A 20,003-nucleotide genomic window follows, 5' to 3' on the forward strand; every position below is an offset into this window, starting at 1 on the left:
AAAACTGTCAGAACTGATAAACAAATTCAGTAAAGTAGTAGGATACAAAATTAATATTCAGAAATCCGCTGTGTTTTTTATAAACCAATACTGAACTGTCAGAAAATTAGGAAAACAATCCCAAGTTACGTCAGAAATATGGTAGCATGAGGGGTCCCCCTTAATCTCTCCCCTTCAAGTTATAATAAGTTGAACATCTATAGTCCAACAAAGGAGTCCCTGTGCAACACACAAACACATTTGAGAGATCTGCATATCAAAACAACTGAAGGTGGGTGAAGTGGAGTAAAGAAGGGAGAAGGAAAGGGAGAAGAGGAAAGATGGGTGCTCGGGTCTTCGAGGGGACGTGTGCATCCATATGTTCATTGCAGTATTATTCACAATAGCCAAGATGTGGACGGAGCCTGGGTGTCCATCCATGGATGTATGGATAAAGAGTAGGCTGTATATATATACAATGGAATATAGATTGATCATGGAAGAAAATGGGTTCTTGCCATCTGCAACAACATGGATAAACCTGGAGGATATTGAGCTGAATGAAGTATGACAGACAGAGAAAGAGAAATGCAATGTGATTTTACTTATATGTGAAATCTAAAGAACAAAATGAACAAACAAACAAAACAGAAACACACTCGTAGACAAAGAGGACATTTTGATGGTTGGCAAATGGGAAAGAGGTTGAGAAGGTGGGTGAAAAACAGGAAGGGATTAAGAAATACAAATTGGTTGTTACAAAGTAATCATGGGGGATGTAGGTATAGCATGAGGAATATAGTCAAGAATATTGTAATAACTATGTATGATGTCAGACGGGTACTAGATTTATCAGGGTAATAGATGGAAGGGGAGTTGAGGGGCAGGTTGAAAAGGGGGAAGGGATTAAGAAGTACAAATTGGTAGTTACAAAATAGACATGGGATGTAAAGTAAAGCACAAGGAATATAGTCAATAATATGGTAATAACTATGTATAGTGCCAGGGGAGTACTAAATTAGTCAGGGGATCACTTCTTGAATTATATAAATATCTAACCACTATGCTGTACACCTGAAATTAATACAAAATAATATTAAATATTAACCGTAACTGAAAAATTAAAATGGGGGGAAAGAGGAATAAGAGGTTCAAATTTCCAGGTGCAAAACTAATAAGTGATAGGGATATAACGTAGAACACAGAGAATATAGTCAATAATATTGTGATAGCATAGTACAGTGTCAGATGGTTGCTGGACATAATGGTGATCACTTCTTTAGATACATAAATGTTGAACAACAATAATGTACACATGAATCTGATATAATGATATATGTTAGCTATATTTTTAAATAAAAATCTTTTTTAAAAAATTTAAAAATACAATTAAAAAATGAGCAGAGAATCTGAACAGACACTTCTCCCAGAACACACAAACAGCCAACACATACATGAAAAAAACCACAATGAGATATCACCTCACACCTGTTAGAATGGTTATTATCAACAAGACAAATAATGACAAGCGTTGGAGAGGTGTGGGGAATAAGGAACACTCATATACTACTGGAGAGAATGCAAATTGGTACAGTTAGTATGGAAAACAGTATGGAGGTTCCTCAAAAAATTAAGAATAGAATTACCATACACAACCCAGCAATCCCTCTCCTGGGTAGCTACCAAAAAAATCTGAAAACATTTATCCGTAAAGATATATATTTATATATATACACCCTTATGTTCACTGCAGCATTATTCACAGTGGCCAAGATATGAAAATCACCAAAGTATCCCTCGATAGATGACTAGATAAAGAAAATGTGGTACATAAACACAATAGAGTATTACTCAGCCATAAGAAAAGATGAAATACTGCCGTTTGCGACAACATGGAGGGATCTTGAGATTATCATGCTAAGTGAAATAAGTCAGACAGAAAAAAATCGAGAACCATACAAGTTCACTCATATGTGAGACATAAAACTGAAAACAACAAACGAATAAGACAAACCAACCAACAAACAAGAACTCATAGACGCAGAAAACAGTTTAGTGGTTACCAGAGGAAAAGGGGTGACGTAGAAATAGAAAAGGGTAAAGGGGATCAAATATATGGTGACAGAAGGAGATCTGACTTTGGGTGATGAACACACATACAATATGTAGATGATGCATTATAGAATTGTACACTTGAAACCCCAACAAGTTAAAAAACAACACAATGAGATATCATCTCACACCCATTTAGGACATACAAAAACAAAACAAAACAAGACAAAACAAAAAACCCTGAAAATAACGACATTGGTGAAAATGTGGATTTGCACTATTGGTGGGAATGTAAAATGGTGCAGCTGCTATGAAAAACAGTATCGTGGTTCCTCAAAAAATTAAAAAGCAAATTACCGGGGCAGCTGGATGGCTCAGTTGGTTAGAGCGAGCTCTGAACAACAGGGTTGCCGGTTCGATTCCCATATGGACCAGTAAGCTGCGCCCTCCACAACTAGATTGAAGACAATGAGCTGCCATAAGGACGACCAGATGGCTCAGTTGGTTGAGCACAAGCTCTTAACAACAAGATTGCCAGTTCAATTCCCACATGGGGTGGTGGGCTGTGCTCCCTGCAACTAAGATTGAAAACGGTGACTGGACTTGGAGCTGAGCTAAGCCCTCCACAACTAGATTGAAGGACAACAACTTGGAGCTGACGGACCCTGGAGAAACACACTGTTCCCCAATATACCCCAATTAAAAAAATAAATAAAAAATAAAAATAAAAAAATAAAAAAGCACCAGCATGAGTGGCCAGCAGCCAGCGTGAGCTGCTGTGTGCTGCCATGGGCTACCATGTGCTGCCATGAGCGGCCAGTGACCAGCGTTTGAGTGGCCGGCAGCCAGCGAGTGCTGCCGTGAACTGCTGTGAGCGGCCAACCGACAACTGGTGACCGACTACTTCAGCCAGGGCTCATAATACCAGTATGGGCCAGAGAGCTATGTCCTACACAACTAGACTGAGAAACAACGGCTTGAAATGGAGTAGGAGGGAGGAGGTGTAAGAAGAGGGGAAAAAAGCAAAAAAAAAAAGCGAACTACCATATGATCCAACAATTCCACTTCTGGGTATATGCCCAAAAGAATTGAAAACAAGGTCTTGAAAAGATATTTGAACACCCATGTTCATAGTAGCATTGTTCACAGTAGGCAAAGTCCATCAACAGGTAAATGGATAAACAAAATATAACATATACATACAATGAAATATTCAGCCTTATAAGGAACGACATTCTGATATAAGCTACATGTGGAAGAACCTTGAGGACATTATGTTAAGTGAAATAAGTTAGTCACAAATAGACAAAATACTGTATGATTGCACTTATATGAGGTATAGAAGACTATCAGATTGACAGAGACAGAAAGTAAAAGAGTAGTTGCCAGGGGCTGGGGTAAGTGGGAACGGGAAGTTATTTAATCGGTATAGTTTCAGTTTTGCAAAATGAAAAGAGTTCTGGAGATTGGCTGCACAATACTGTAAATGAACCTAACACTACTGAACAACACATCTAGAAATAATTAAGATGGTACATTTGTTATGTGTATTTTACTACGATTAAAAAAAGAAAGGGTCATCTCATCAGTCAATGTGTAGCAACAGAACACCCAATCTGTGCTACTGATGGAAGTGCTGCTGCTTCTTTCATGGAACAAGGCAGGATACAGTTTTGTTAGGTACCCATCAACTGGCAAAATGACTCCTTTTCAACCCATATCCCAAATTATTTGTTCTTCATCACTTCTTTCTTTCTGCCACAAGAGGGAAACTTTCCCCTATGACATCCTCAAGGATAAATTCTCATACCTATGTTCATACCCTCTCTTCTCTTTTCTCTAAAACTCTGTTCACTTATTATTCTCTGTCCAATAACAGCCATCTATACCCACTCAGAGAAGACAAAAAGGATCGAGTAAACGAAAGATGCAAATAAAAGTCTTAGTAAAAGTATATATACTTAAATTCAAACTGAGTCACAGTCTGCATATAATTATACATGTTCCTCTCTACATATCAAATATCAAATAAAACATTTTAATCAAACTGTATTAATCGCTATATAGAAAGTTTCCTTGTTTTAGTCACTTTATTGTTATAAAAAATAAATCTAAAAATTTACACAAGTCAAATGATACTATAAATCCTCCAAAGAGGTTAAGACTCTTTGACACACTTTGTGAGGGGTGAAATGTCTAACTATTGCATTGTTTCGTATACCTGAAACTAAAAAAATAAATAAATAAATAATAAGACTCTTTGACAATCGACTATAATCATTATTTTGCAATCTTTTATGTATTTTTGCCTTAATTCTCAAACACAGTTTGAGTGCCTCCTAACGTAAAGATAATGAAGACACAGTCCCTCTACTACAAGTAGTGACTTATAAGACAACCAATGATTAATATAATGTGAGATGAGCTCCATTAGAGGGAGATACAAGATGCTACGGAGTACAAAAGAGGGGTGGCTAACTCAATCTGAGGCCAGAGGCTTCCAAAAGAAGAAAGCCTCTAAACTGAGTATTAATGAAGAGAAAAATCTGGCGAGAAGAATGAGAAGTGGAGATAATCATGGCATAGGAAACCGCAACAGTAAGAGCAGAGGGTGAGAACTAGAGCAAATTACAAGTTCTGCAGGTATCAATAGTTTAATATGAAAGGATCATATGAAAAGTGTGAAGGAATGGTGAGAGTTGAGGCTAAAAAGGAAACATTAGCCAGGTCATGAAGAGTCTTGCCCAATATGCTAAAATATTTAGGAATTTCTGTTGAGAGTCTTTGAAAGAAAGGCAGTGACATGTTGTTACCTTTGTATTTTAAAAATATGACTTAGGGCAATGCTGATATATAATGGGGGTTGAAAGTAAGAGGGAAATAGTTTATAAGAGACCATCATAAGCCAAATCAGTAATTATAAGAATCAAAACAAAAATCTTGGTACCAGAAAGGAAATGGATTCCTGAGATTAAGAAACAAAATCAATAGAATTTAGTGACTGACAATGTTGGAGAAGTAAAGGAGAAAGTGAGTCTAGCATGATAAGGTGTTTTGCTTACATTATGTACCACTCATCAAACCAAGGAATAATGAAAAAGGATCAGGTTTGCAATGGCAAAATGATGAAGCTGTTTTGGGACACGTGAAGCTTAAAGTATAGTTGTACATCAGGATAGGGTTAGATGTCCATTAAACAGTTAGAAAGAAGGAAGTGGAAACTAGAAGAGAGAGTTGAAATAGAGAGATTTGTAATCAATAATATATGGGTGATAGTTAAAAACCACTGGGAGTAGAGATAACCCAGGAAGGGTGTTTAGAGTGAGAAGGAGGGTAAAAAAAAAAACCCCAAGGAATATCAACATTTAAGGGGTAGTAAAAGAAGGATTCTGAAAGAGATTAGAAACAAGCTACGTGTTGTATATCAGAAGACATCTCTGGGTTTTTTTAAATATATGTATTTGCTTTATATTTAATTTTTCTTAAAAACTTAAACACATTGTTAATAAGTTTTTAAAATACTGGGAGCTAACTAAAGAAGAAAATAACTTACTTTTAATGTTTTCTTCTTTTTAAAAAAAAAGGAGGGGGTAGGGAGTAAGGACATAGTCTAAACTAAAATTCCATGAGCACTTACAAGAAGTTTATTAAATTGACCTCTTACTTTTCAGTAGGACGAAGTCTTTGGATAACTGCTAAGAGCTTTGTCAGCACCTGTAGTTTTCCTGACTCCTTCTCACTAAACATGAGAGGGTTGTAGTCAGCAGGGAACACATTTATCAAGCCTTCATATAGACTCCTTTCTTCATTTTCATCCCAAATTGAACTACATTCTTTTTCCTATTCAAAAGAAAAATTGTTAACACTGGCTCATGGTTTTTTTGTTTTGTTTTTTACAATTGGGAGGGGAAAAAATGCTAAAATTATGGGGTGGGGGGGGGCATGAAGATTAATAGGTACCGAAAAGATCAAGCTAAAAATCATGTAAATATTCATAAGTTATGATTTAGTCTTTTTTTTTTTAAGTAACATGTATTCTACCGAATTAATTACACAGCAGTTCTAAAGCAGGCGCCTAATGCCTCCTGCCTTCATCTTGCAAGTGCAATATCATCACTCAGTGGGTGTGGGGAGCAGAGAAATAAAGGAAAGCAAAAAAGAGGGCAAACAGTGCTACAAAATCTATCTATCCCCTCCAAAATCCTGAGATTCCTCGTCATTGATCCTTTTTCACTCTTCTTCCTCTTTCCCTTCCTGCTATTACTTTCTCTTCTGATTTGTGGGCATCACACAGCACCTCCTCGGTGATACTCAAAAACAAGCAAATTAGTTTACTCAATCTTAACAATTTCTTCTGTAAGAATTCTGCCAATAAGTTAACAGAGAAATTTATTCATACTTACAACATTTATTAATTTACCAATAGTTTTTAGAATAATTTTATTCCAAAGTGATTATAAGCATTTCTGAAATTCCCCCTCCAAAACTGCTTAGTGACATGTGAACACATAACTAAAGATTACATTTATTAATGACTACATCACCTTTTAGGTTCAATTTCTGGGACTGCCAGATCTCCTCATTCTCTCCCACATTTACCAAATTTATCATTGTTATTTACACATTTCAGCTATTTTATATATATATATATATATATATATATATATATATATATAATACACATATATAAAATACACATAAAATACACATATATATTGCTATATTAGGGAAGGTTTACTGAATAAATCTCAGATTGTAAATTATGCACCCTTTTTGAAGTCTGTAGTATCCTATGCCTATCACTAGTTAACTGATACATTCTGGACCATCAAAAAGTCTTCCTTTTAAGGAAGAATTTTTAGCTTCAATTTTTGCTGGGCATCATCCCCAAAGGGTTTAATTTTTATCACTATGTATAGAATCTGTTTCTTAAAAGGTTGCTTAATAAATGGCTATAATCCTGTCTACTGCAGTTACAGAAGCTGACTTCTACGATAACCTATGTAAATATAACCCACTACAAGATAGAGAATTCTGGTACAACTCTCCATTTTCTAAGTATATAATGAATGGCCTCAAACATCATGTGGCACCCACAGGTTTTCGTTTGCAAATTGATTTTATTGTTTAAAGAAAAATATGTAAGAATAAAAATTGTTAACAGGGTACTAATAATTACTGTGCAACTTCCATGGTCAGGCATTTTACTAGGTTCTTTCCATACTATTTCATCAAATTGCCCAGTAACATTATCAGGAATTTATTATTGTCTCTGCTTTCCAATGAAGAAAACTAAGGCTCACAGATGTAACTTGACCATGATTAGAGAACTAGTAAGTAGTACAGTGGGGACTGGTACCCAGTTCCAACTCCAAAACAGAAAACTCTCATTATACTCCAAATTGCCTTATGTTCATTAAATATCCAAATGGTCAGCTCAACTATGCAGCCATTAAAAATCATACTTGTAGAAAGTATCTAATTTAGGAAAATGTTCACAATTTGTTGAATGAAAAAAATAGATTTTAAAATGAAAAACTTTAAATTGAGTTTCTCTAGAAAAAGACTGATATACTCGTATGCGTATCTCTGAGCCCCTATTTCCTCACCAAAAAATGGGGATGGTAATAATAATACTTATTACATAGAGTTTTGTGAAGAATAAATAAAATACTACTAGAAAAATTTTTCATGTTTAGTACATGGTAATTGCTTAACGAATGTTAGTTAAGATTATTATTAATATGAAAATGTGGTTTTCCCTGGTTGGAGAGCTTTATTTCTTTATTATAAATTCCAAAGAGTAGTATACCAGGTCACAAGATGTACAAAATTATAAGGCTTTTGATAGTTTATCAAACTATTTTCTAGTTATACCAGTTTACAGTCTAACTAGATCATTTTTATTTTCTTCTTTGCAATTTTCTGAATTTTATAAATTTCATACAACAATCATGTATCACTTTTATAATGAGGAAAATAGAAATTGTTTTTAATGGCAAATTTTGTATTTGTTAGCACCAACCAAAACTGACTGTCTATATTAATATAAAATAGGAAGGGAGACGATGACAAAGTATTAGACAGATGTCAAAGGGCATAGGGCACATACTCTAGAAGGCAGAGCCTCAAACCCATTTCATCCCTAGTTCAGCTATACGAATGTAGACATAAAGAACAAGTAGAAGAGTGGATCAGCTTTACAACAGAACCATACTGGAGAGACTTGACGCTTTGGGAAAACCCACAAATGCAGCCCCAGGGATTAATCCAATCTGCCCTCTTAGAGTCACATGATACAAAACTCTCAGCTCATACCCTTGACAGTCTGACATACTACTTACCTTTATAGAGTTGAACAAAAGGCAGGGGTGATTGCACAGTTTTTTAAGAGCTCCTATACACATTAGATGAGGACTATTTTCCGACAAACCTTCAAGACAGAATCTGACAGCGTGAGAATTCAACAGTTTTCGATAAAGCTCAATCTGTAGTGCCCCTGGTCGGCAAAAGACTACATTCTCTATTTTAGGTGGAAGATATTTATTTATGACTTCTTGGGTTCTTCTAAGGAAAAAGAGTCCAGTGCGGCAGGTAAGTTCAGCTGCTCTCCTATCTCCTAACTCCTTTTCTTCCTATGGAAAAATAGCAGATTAAAAGTCTAATAGATAAAAATACTTGCAGTAAAAATGAACTTAAATATTTTGTAATGATAAACTACTTCCCTTCGAATTTTTTTTTTTAACAGAAGAAATGAAATATGAGTTTGGAAAAAGAAGACGAACCATTATCTCTTCATAATCATTTAATTAAGTGAAGCTACGGTCTCCTAAATCCTTGTTTATTTGGCTATTGGTATATTGAGAGACATTAGAATCAACAATCTACAAACTGAATTATTCTGAAAGTAAGCTTTTATGTGAAGACTATAATGGCACATAGCCCGAAAATCAAAAAAAAGAATTGATATAGCAAATTCCTGGAAGCAAGTACTTTGACAAGTTATTGATCCCAAAATTAAGCCTACAAGAAATTACTGGCACAAAGCATTACTGATTCTTTCAAAATCATTATACATTATTCATTAAATAATAGTAGTTTTAAAGTCAAAATACAGTATGAATGAAATATATGTTCAAATTCTCTATATACAGTATTTTGAATGTAGAGAACGTCACAATGAAGCTTAAATAAATCTCATATGTACATATGTGTTTACATATAAATCACAGAAAAGTTCGCTTATATTTTAAAGCTATTTTCAATTTTTATTAAAAAAGAAATAGGTTCAGGGAAGAAAAGTAAGAAAATACAACTAGGCAAATATAAGGAAATTAAAACCAACTTTAATCAACCAGAAACAACCACTGTTGTCACGACCTATCTATATCTTACATATTTTTTTTCTTTGCATAAACATGCAAATATATTTAATGTTCTATTTGTTTGGTTTTCTGTAACAATAAAAAGATATCAAGCTATAAAGCTTCATGGGAACAAAAAACCAGTTTAGCTTAACATTCTATCCCAAATGTCTAGTACCTAGCATTTGACCAACTTTAGGTGTTTAATATATATGTTGGGTAAATATATGAATATGATTTTATTCTTAAATGATGTATCATAAATATTTTCCATGTTACGAAATACTTGCATAAACCATTATTTTTATAGTTCCTAGTCCATCAGAAATACTCAATAATTTCTTGACCAATTACCATATTTTATTAATTGTAAGATATACTTTTTCACACTCTAGATTGTCTGAAATAGATGCTTTTCATAACTAGCGACTTCTTTCAATTATAACTAGATAGCATGTTTTTCTTGCTGGTACATAAAATGCATTTTAGATTGGTAGTATCTTAAATTTAATGAAATATTGAGTCCATACAACATGTATACTCTAACCATTTACCTACCTCAGAAATGTTTATTTCCAATTAATTTCTTTTCTTTAACATGTTTCTAGATTTTATCTTTACAGCTAAATCTTTAAGCACATCTATGATTATTTCTTTAAAATACATTCCTTAAAGTGAGACAAGGCCACAAGATATACACAATTCTAAGGCTTTCAATACACATTGCCAAACTAGCCTCCAGTTGTACCAATTTATATTCCAACCAGTAAAGGACAGTACTCTCATCTACACTTGCTATTACTATGTAAATCCAACCAAATAAAACACAATAGAAGAGAACAAAAGTTACTTCTTGGTTATTTTGGTTAACTTTTCAATACCAGTAAGGATGAGAATTTCTATATATTTACTGTCATTTATACTTATTTTTGAAGTACCTATTCATGAATTTTTAAAAAGTGATGTCATTGATGATAAATTCATTACCATCAAGCCAGTATTACAAAAAATGCTAAAAGGACTCCTTTAAGCAGAAGAAAGGACAAAACAAATAAATGAAGACCAAAAATATGAATAATATTGAGGGAGTTATCACTTTGAGAAGGGTGTAAATGTCTACACAGTATGATGTTTTGTACATCTGAAACTAATATAAAAAATAAAACTTTAAAAAATGAATAATAAACTGGCAATAACTACATACCTATCAATAATCACTTTAAAAGCAAATAGATTAAAAGCTCCAATCAAAAGAAATAGGGTAGCTGAATGTATAAGAAAACAAGACCAATGGAGATGCTGTCTACAAGAGATCCACCTCGTATTGAAACACACACACAAACTGAAAGTAAGGGACAGAAAAAGATTGTTTCACGCAAATGGAAATGAGAAAAAAGCTGGGGTAGTAGCAATACTTATCTGACAAAATTGACTTTAAAACGAAGACTATAATGAGACAAATCAAGGACATTACATAATAAAAGGATCAATCCAACAAGAGGACATGACCTTAGTAAACATTTATACACCCACATAGAAGAGCCTAAATACATAAAGCAAATATTGACCAACATAAAGGCCGAGATCAACAGTAACACATTCAGAGTAGGGGACTTTAACACTCTACTGACACCAATGGACAGATCTTCTCGACAGAAAATCAACATGGAAACAGCAGCCTTTAATGACACACTAGACCAGATGGATTTAGTCGATATTTTTAAAGCATTTCTCACCAAAGCATCGGAATATACATTCTTTTCAAGTGCACATGGAAAACTTCCCTAGATAGATCACGTTAGGCCACAAAACAAGTCTCAATAAATTTAAGAAGATTGAAATCATATCTGACCACAATGGCATGAAACTGAAATCAATTACAACAACAAAAAAGCCCTGAAAAACACACAACCACATGGAGACTAAAAAACATGCTACTAAGTAATGAATGAGTCAACCATGAGATAAAGGAAGAAGTCAAATGATACCTTGAGATAAACAAAAATGAAAACAAAACGACCCAAAATATATGGGACTGAGCGAAAGAAGGCCTAAAAGGGAAATTTTAGCAATTCAGGCCTACCTGAAGAAACAAGAAAAATCTTGAATCAACAGTTTAACCTTAAATAAGGAAACTGGGAAAAAAAACCACCAAACACAGCCCAAAGTGAGTACAAGAAAGGAAATAATAAAGATCAGAGCAGAAATGAATGAAACAAAGACTTAAAAAACAATACAAAAGATCAATGAAACCACAAGATGGTTCTTTTAAATGATGAATAAAATTGATCAACATTTAGCTATCAAGAAAAAAAAAGAGAGAGGGCCCAAATAAATAAAATCAGATATAAAACTGAAGTGACAACAAACACCACAGAAAATTTTAAGAAAATACTACAAGCAACTATACACCAGCTAATTGGACACTCTGGAAGAAATGGATAAATTCCTAGAAGCACACAATCTTCCAAGGCTAAATCAAGAAGAGACAGAAAATCTGAACACAGTGATTACTACCAATGAAATCGAATCAGTAATCAACGAAATCCCAACAAATAAAAGTCCTGTACCAGATGGCTTCATAGGCAATATTTACCAAACATTCAAAAAAGAGTTAACACCTATTCTCCTCAAACTATTCAAAAACATCCAAGAGGAAGAAAGTCTCCCAAGTTCATTTTACAAGGCCACTATTAAGCATTTCCCTTAAGATCAGGAACAAGAGAAGGCTGCCCGCTTTCACCACTTTTATTCAACATAATACTGGAAGTTCTAGCCACAATAATCAGACAAGGAAAAGAAACAAAAGGCATCCAACTGGGAAAGAAAACTAAAAAAAAGAAAACTATAGACCAATATCCCTAATGAACATAGGTGCAAAAATTCTCAATAAAATATTAGCAAACTAAATTCAACAGTACATTAAAAAGATTAGACACAATGATCAAATGGGATTTATTCCTGGTATGCAAGGTTGATTCAATATCTGCAAATCAATTGACATGACACATCACATAAACAAAATGAAAAATAAAAATCATATGGTCATATCAATAGATGCAGAAAAAGCATTTGACAAAATCCAGCATCCATTCATAATAAAAAACTCTCAGCGAAGTGGGAATTGAGGGAACATACATCAACATGAAAATGCCATATATGACAAACCCATAGCTAATATCATACTCAATGGGGAAAAGCTAACAGCATTCCCCTTAAGATCAGGAACAAGAGAAGGATACCCACTTTCACCACTTTTATTCAACATAGTACTGGAAGTTCTAGCCACAACAATCAGACAAGGAAAAGAAATAAAAGGCATCCAAATGGGAAAGAAAGAAATGAAATTATCATTATTTGCAGATGACATTATACTGTACAGAGAGAGAACCCGAAAGATTCCACCAAGAAACTATTAGAACTGATAAATGAATTTAGTAAAGTAGCAGCATACAAAATTAATATTCAGAAATTGGTTGCATTTTAATATACAAATAATGAACTATAGAAAAACAAATTAAGAAAACAATCCCATTTATAATTGCATCAAAAAAAAATACTAAGGAATATATTTACCAAGGAAGCCAAAGACCTGTACTCAGAAAATTATAAGACACTGAAGAAAGAAATTAAAGAAGATACAAACAAATGGAAGTACATATATGCTCATAATTCAGAAGAATTAATATACCATGCTTCCCCAAAAATAAGACCTAGCCAGAAAATCACCTCTAATGCGTCTTTTGGAGCAAAAATTAATGTAAGACTGGATATTATATATTATATTATATTATATTATATTATATTATATTATATTATACCCGGTCTTATAGTAAAATAAGACCGGGACTTATAGTAGAATAAGAACAGGTCTTATATCAATTTTTGCTCCAAAAGATGCATTAGACGTGATAGTCTGGCTAGGTCTTATTTTCGGAGAAACATGGTACTAGTTAAAATGTCTATTCTATCCAAAGCAATATATAGATTCAAGGAAATCTGTATAAAAATACCAATGGTATTTTTCACAGAACTAGGACAAATAATCCTAAAATTTACAGGGAACCTAAAAGACCCTGAATAGCCACAGCAATCCTGAGAAAGAAGAACAAAGCTGGAGGTATCACGCTACCTGATATCAAATCATACTACAAGGCTATAGTAATCAAAACAGCATGGTATTGGCATAAAAACAGACACGTAGATCAATGAAAACAGAACCGAGTCCAGAAATAAATCCATGCCCATATGGTCATTTAATCTATGACAAAGAAAGAATTTACATTGGGGTAATGACAGTCTATTTCATAAATGGTGCAGCAAAAACTGGACAGATACGTGAAAAAAAATGGAACTCGAACACCTTCTTATGTCATATACAAGAATAAACTCAAAATGGATTAAAGACTTAAATGTAAGACCCGAAACCATAAAACTCCTAGAAGAAAATATAGTAAGTAAATTTGCAGACGTCACCCTTAGTAATAGTTTTACTTGATGTATCTCCTCAGACAAGGGAAACAAAAGAAAAAATAAACAACTGGGACTATATCAAACTACGAAGTTTTTTCACAGCAAAGGAAACCATCAACAAAACAAAAAGACATCCTATGAATGGGAGGACATATAGGCCAATAATACATCTGATAAGGGTTAATACCCAAAATTTATAAAAAACACATACAACTCAACACCAAAAACACAAACAACCTAATTAAAAAAATGGGCAGAGGACATGAAGAGACAGTTCTCTAAAGCAAACATACAGATGGCCAACAGATGTATGAAAAGAGGCTCAAAGTCACTAATCCTCAGAGAAATGCAAGTAAAAACCACAATGAGATACCACCTCCCTCCTGTCAGAATGGCTATCATCAATAAATCAACAAGCAACAAGTGCTGGCGAGGATTGGGAGAAAAGGGAACCCTCGTGCACTGTTGGTGGGATTGTAGGTTGCTGCAGCCACTATGGAAAACAGCATGGTAGTTCCTCAAAAAATTAAATATATGGGCCGACCTGGTAGCTCAGGTCGAGCTCCAAATGCCAAAGTCTGCCAGTTGGATTCCCAAATGGGCCAGTGGGCTCTAAAACACAAGGTTGCCAGTTTGACTCCTTGACTCCCACAAGGCATGGTGGGCTCCGCCTCCCACAACTAAGATTGAACACGGCACCTTGAGCTGAGCTGCCGCTGAGCTCCCGGATGGCTCAGTTGGTTGGATCACATCCTCTCAACCACAAGGTTGCCAGTTCGACTCCCGCGAGGGATGGTGGGCTGTGCTCCCTGCAACTAACAATGGCGACTGGACCTGAAGCTGAGCTGCGCCCTCCACAACTAAGATTGAAAGGACAACAACTTGACTTGGAAAAAATCCTGGAATCGCACACTGTTTCCCAATAAAGTCCTGCTCCCCTTCCGGAATAAAATCTTTAAATGAAAATAAATTTAAAACAGAACCACCTCATGACGCAGCAATTTCACTCCTGGGTATTTATCCAAAGAAATCCAAAACACTAATTCGAACAAAATATCTTCGAGTGACATCATAAAAATGGCAGCATGAGGTGAGCCTCTGGAAACTCCCCTAGAATTTACAACTAATTGAACAACTATAACTACACAAAGGATTCCCTGCACAGTGGACAGGCAAGACAAAAAACTCACTACTGAATTCACCTAAAGGTGGACAAATTGCGTAGCATGGGAGGAGGGAAGGCAAAAGTGCGGAGAGGATGCATGGGCGGAGGATGCAAACCTAGCTCAGTGCTCCAAGCTTGCTGCATCCCGGAACCACAGAAGATGCAGAAGAGGGAAGAAATTGGACTGCTATGGCTCTGTTTATGGACCACAGGGCTGAGGGGACAGCATAAAACATGGCTGAACCCAACGCTCACAGCAGAGATTTCGGAGCAAAGACTGAGAAAAGAAAGCTGAAAACGGTGGTATAAGCCTTCACTGCCGCAGAGAACAGAAGCCATAGGCACTGAGACTAGTCGACCCCTCCCTACTATACCAGAGATCACCCTGCCACCACCTGACCACTGCAGGAAGCACAACAGTAGCAGTGTCAGATCAAAACAATAGAATATTTGCAGTTCTGAGAACTATTGTCCACAGACTTGGACTCCCAGCCCAATGTGTTACGACAAAGGGGAGAGAGCTATGGAACAAGGAAAGGCTGTGGTGGTGGTCACCACCATGTCTCTGGCCATTTCTCATAACCCACCCCACCCCTGGTCACATCTATCGGGGCGGATCCCTGCAGGAGTAAACAGAGCTGCTGATATGAAGCACAAGGCTCTGAATCTGGTGCAGGAACTGCTCTGAAACCTCAGAAGCTCTCCACATCCCCCCATGGAGGTAGTGCCGTATGATCAAGGCCACCTGTTCACAGATGAGAAGCCCAATTCCAGGGAATCTCCCCATTGTGTGAGAAGCCGGAATAGTACAGAGAAAACATAACACTACTGTGTGAGAGAGAATAAAAGGCTACATTCAGAGAGAAAATAAAATATTCTACCAACACTTACTGGAAAATAAAACAAAGACCTCTACCAAACTGATGTAGAACGCACTCCTGAAGATGTCTAGGAAGAGAAATCATAAATCATTAATGGCCAAGAATAACCAAGGCAACAAGACAGCTCAGAAAGAAAGAGAAAAGTCTGCAGAAAACGAACTTAAGATATGGAAATATGTGACTCAAATGACGGAGAATTCAAGATCGCAGTTCTGAAAAAAATCAATGAGATACAAGAAAACACAGAAAGGCAGTTTAATGAACTCAGAAACACAATCAAAGAACAAAATGAACATTTTACCAAAGAGATTAAAATTTTAAAAAAGAACCAAACAGAATTTCTGGAGATAAGGAACTCAATAGAAGAAATGAAGAATGAAATAGCCAGCTTAGGTACTAAAGTTGACCAGATGGAGGAAACAATCAGTGACATCGAAGATAAAAACCTGCAAATGACACGGATGGAAGAAGAAAGAGACTTGAGACTTAAAAGAAATGAAAGAACTCTACAAGAATTTTCTGACTCCATCAGAAAGCGCAATATAAGAATAATGGGGACGTCATCAAAATGGCGGCGTGAGGTGAGCCTCTGTAAAGCTTCCCTGGAATTTACAACTAATCGAACAACAATAACTCCACAAAGGACTCCCTGCACAGCAGTAGGCAAGACAAAGAGGCCCACTACTGAATTCATGGAAACGTGGGCGAATCGCGCGAGCGGGAGAGGAGGAAAGGGAAAAGTGCAGAGACGGAGCCGCACGGGCAGGCGCAGGACGCAGACCTAGCTCAGTGCTCCGAGCTCGCTGCACCCCAGAACTACCGCAGCTGCGGGAGAGAGAAGAACTCGGACTGCTGGGGCTCCGCTTATGGCCCACAGGGCTGAGGGGGCAGCATACAACACGGCTGAACCCAACACTCACAGCAGAGACCTCGGAGCAAAGACTGAGGGAAGTAGGCTGAAAACGGTGGTTTAAGCCCTCACTGCCAAGCAGAGAACGGAAGCCTTAGGCACTGAGACTAGCCGCCCCCCCAACCCTCCCAGAGCTCATCCCACCCCCACTTGCCTGGTGCTAGAAGCGGAACAGTAGCAGTGACAGATCAAAAGAACAGAATATTTGCTGTTCTGAGAACTGTGGACCACAGACACAGATTCACAGCCCAACTGGTTCCGGCGGAGGGGAGGGAGCTGTGGAAGAAGGACCGGCTGTGGTGGTGGTTGCCGCCATTGCTCTGGGCCACCTCTCACAACTCACCCTGCCCCTGACTCCACCTATCTGGGCGGATCCCTGCAGGAGTAAACAGAACTGCTGAAACATATGGGCTCTGAATCTGGTGCAGAAGGAGCTTTGGAACTTCAAAAGCTCTCCGCATACCCACACAGACACTGCGCCCTGTGACCCAAGAGAACTATTAACAGAGGAGAAGCCCATCTCCCAGGGAATCCCCCCATTGTATGAGACACTGGGATAGTGCAGAGAAAACATAGCACTACCGTGTGAGAGAAAAAAAAAGGCTGCAGTCGGAGAGAAAATAAAACATTCTACCAACAAGTACTCGAAAACAAAAGAAAGACCTCTTTCTATCAACCTGTTGCAGAAGCCACTCCTGTAGATGTCTAGGAAGAGAAATAACAAATCAGTAATTGCCATAATAGCCAAGGCAGCAAGACAGCTCAGAAAGAAAGTCAAAAGACTCCAGAAAAGGAACTTAAAGATATGGAAATATGTGATTTAAACGACAAAGAATTCAAGATTGCAGTTCTGAAAAAACTCAACGAGATGCAAGAAAACACAGAAAGACAGTTTAATGAACTCAGAAACGCAATCAAAGAACAACATGAGCATTTTACGAAACAGATGGAAATTTTAAAAAAGAACCAAATAGAATTTCAGGAGATTAAGAACTCAATAGAAGAAATTAAGACTGAAATAACCAGCTTAGGTAGTAGAGTTGACCAAATGGAGGAAAGAATCAGTGACATCGAAGATAGAAACCTGGAAATTACACAGATGGAAGAAGAGACTTGAGACTTAAAAGAAATGAAAGAACTTTACAAGAACTTTCTGACTCCATCAGAAAGAGCAATATAAGAATAATGGGCATACCAGAAGGAGAAGAAAGGGAGAAGGGAACAGAGAATATATTCAAACAAATTGTTGATGAGAACTTCCCAAACTTGTGGACAGAACTGGATCCTCAAATACAAGAAGCAAATAGAACACCTAATTACCTCAATCCCAACAGGCCTTCTCCAAGGCACATTGTATTGAAGCTGTCTAAAATCAAAGACAAAGAAAGAATCCTCAAGGCAGCCAGGGAAAAGAAGACGGTAACCTACAACGGAAAGCCCATTAGATTATCATCAGATTTTTCACCAGAAATTCTACAAGCCAGGAGGGAGTGGAACCAAATATTCAAACTATTAAAAGAGAGAAATTATGAGCCAAGAATAATGTATCTAGCAAAGACATCCTTTAGATATGAAGGCAGAATAAAGACCTTTCCAGACATACAGAAGCTGAGGGAATTTTCTAATACACAACCTGTACTACAAGAAATACTAAAGGAGGCTATTCGACCACTATCAACAGGTACAATTTGTGGCAACTAAAACATAAAACGGGGGAGAGTAAAGGCCTGAACCGTAATATGGGAATGGAGAAACTAAGCGTGCTAAAGAAAATGGAATACTCTATATATCAAACTTTCTATTACTTACACTTAAGGGTAACCACTCAAGAAAAATCCAGAACTGAAATATATACTGTAATAAAAGAAGAAACAGAGGGAAACATCACAGAATACCACCATACAGAAATAAAAGACAACAACAAAAAGGCAAAGAAACAATGGAGACACAGCCTTACCAGAAAACTAAAGATAGAATGACAGGAAATCCTCACATATCAATAATCACCTTAAATGTAAATGGACTGAACTCACCAATAGAAAGGCACAGAGTAGCAGATTGGATCAAAAAACTAAACCCAATCATATGCTGTCTCCAAGAGACACATTTCAGCTACAAGGACAAGCATAGACTCAAAGTGAACGGGTGGAAATTAACACTCCAAGCAAATAGTACCCAGAGAAAATCAGGTGTAGCCATAATGATATCAGATGAAACAGACTTCGGGGTGAAAAAGATAACCAGAGACAAAGATGGACATTTCATAATGGTAAAGGGGACTATACAACAAGAAAACATAACAGTCATTAATATTTATGCCCCCAATCAGGGAGCACCGAAATATACCAAGCAACTACTAACAGAACTAAAGGGAGAAATTAACCAAAGCACAATTATACAAGGGGACCTAAATATATCACTGACAGCTATGGATAGATCATCCAAACAGAAAGTAAATAACGAAATAGCAGCCCTAAATGACACATTAGATAAAATGGACATAATGGACATATATAGAGCACTTCATCCTAAAACATCAGACTATACATTCTTTTCTAGTGTACACGGAACATTCTCAAGGATAGACCATATATTGGGACATAAAATCAGCCTCAGCAAATTTAAGAAGATTGAAATCATACCAAGCATATTCTCTGATCACAAGGCTTTGAAATTGGATATCAACTGCAAAAAGAAAGCAGGAAAAAAAACAAATACATGAAGATTAAACAACATACTTTTAAGGAACAAGTGGGTCAAAAAAGAAATTAGAGGAGAGATCAAAAGATACATAGAAACAAATGACAATGAAAATACATCCTACCAAAATTTTTGGGATGCAGCAAAAGCAGTTTTAAGAGGGAAATTTATATCATTACAGGCCTATCTCAAGAAACAAGAAAAATCCCAAATAAATAACCTCATGTTACACCTTCAAGAACTAGAAAAAGAAGAACAAGTGAAACCCAAGGTCAGCAGAAGAAAGGAAATAACAAAAATCAGAGCAGAACTAAATGAAATAGAGAACAAAAAGACAATAGAAGAAATTAATGTGACAAAGAGCTGGTTCTTTGAAAAGATTAACAAAATTGACAAACCGTTGGCTAGACTCACTAAGATGAAAAGAGAGAAGACACTAATTAACAAAATCAGAAATGAAAAAGGGGAAGTTATCACGG

General features: G+C 36.3%; 1 protein-coding gene across 7 annotated transcripts in view; it reads right to left on the bottom strand.

Annotated features, from left to right (window-relative positions):
- RAD54B (RAD54 homolog B) overlaps nt 1–20,003 on the bottom strand; it is a 122,427-nt gene that overhangs the window by 14,210 nt on the left and 88,214 nt on the right. For all 7 annotated transcript variants that reach the window (XR_004424989.1, XM_033126495.1, XM_033126492.1 and 4 more), the window contains 2 exons: nt 8,376–8,666; nt 5,696–5,871 (listed from right to left, as the gene is read on the bottom strand). Coding sequence is in view for 6 of the 7 variants with exons in the window: in XM_033126495.1 (XP_032982386.1) it covers nt 5,696–5,871; nt 8,376–8,666 (467 nt within the window). In the remaining variant the exon portion in view is untranslated. The remainder of the gene's footprint in view (nt 1–5,695; nt 5,872–8,375; nt 8,667–20,003) is intronic.

The sequence above is a fragment of the Rhinolophus ferrumequinum genome, chromosome 14 (genome assembly GCF_004115265.2).
Source record: "Rhinolophus ferrumequinum isolate MPI-CBG mRhiFer1 chromosome 14, mRhiFer1_v1.p, whole genome shotgun sequence".
Taxonomy (NCBI): domain Eukaryota; kingdom Metazoa; phylum Chordata; class Mammalia; order Chiroptera; family Rhinolophidae; genus Rhinolophus; species Rhinolophus ferrumequinum.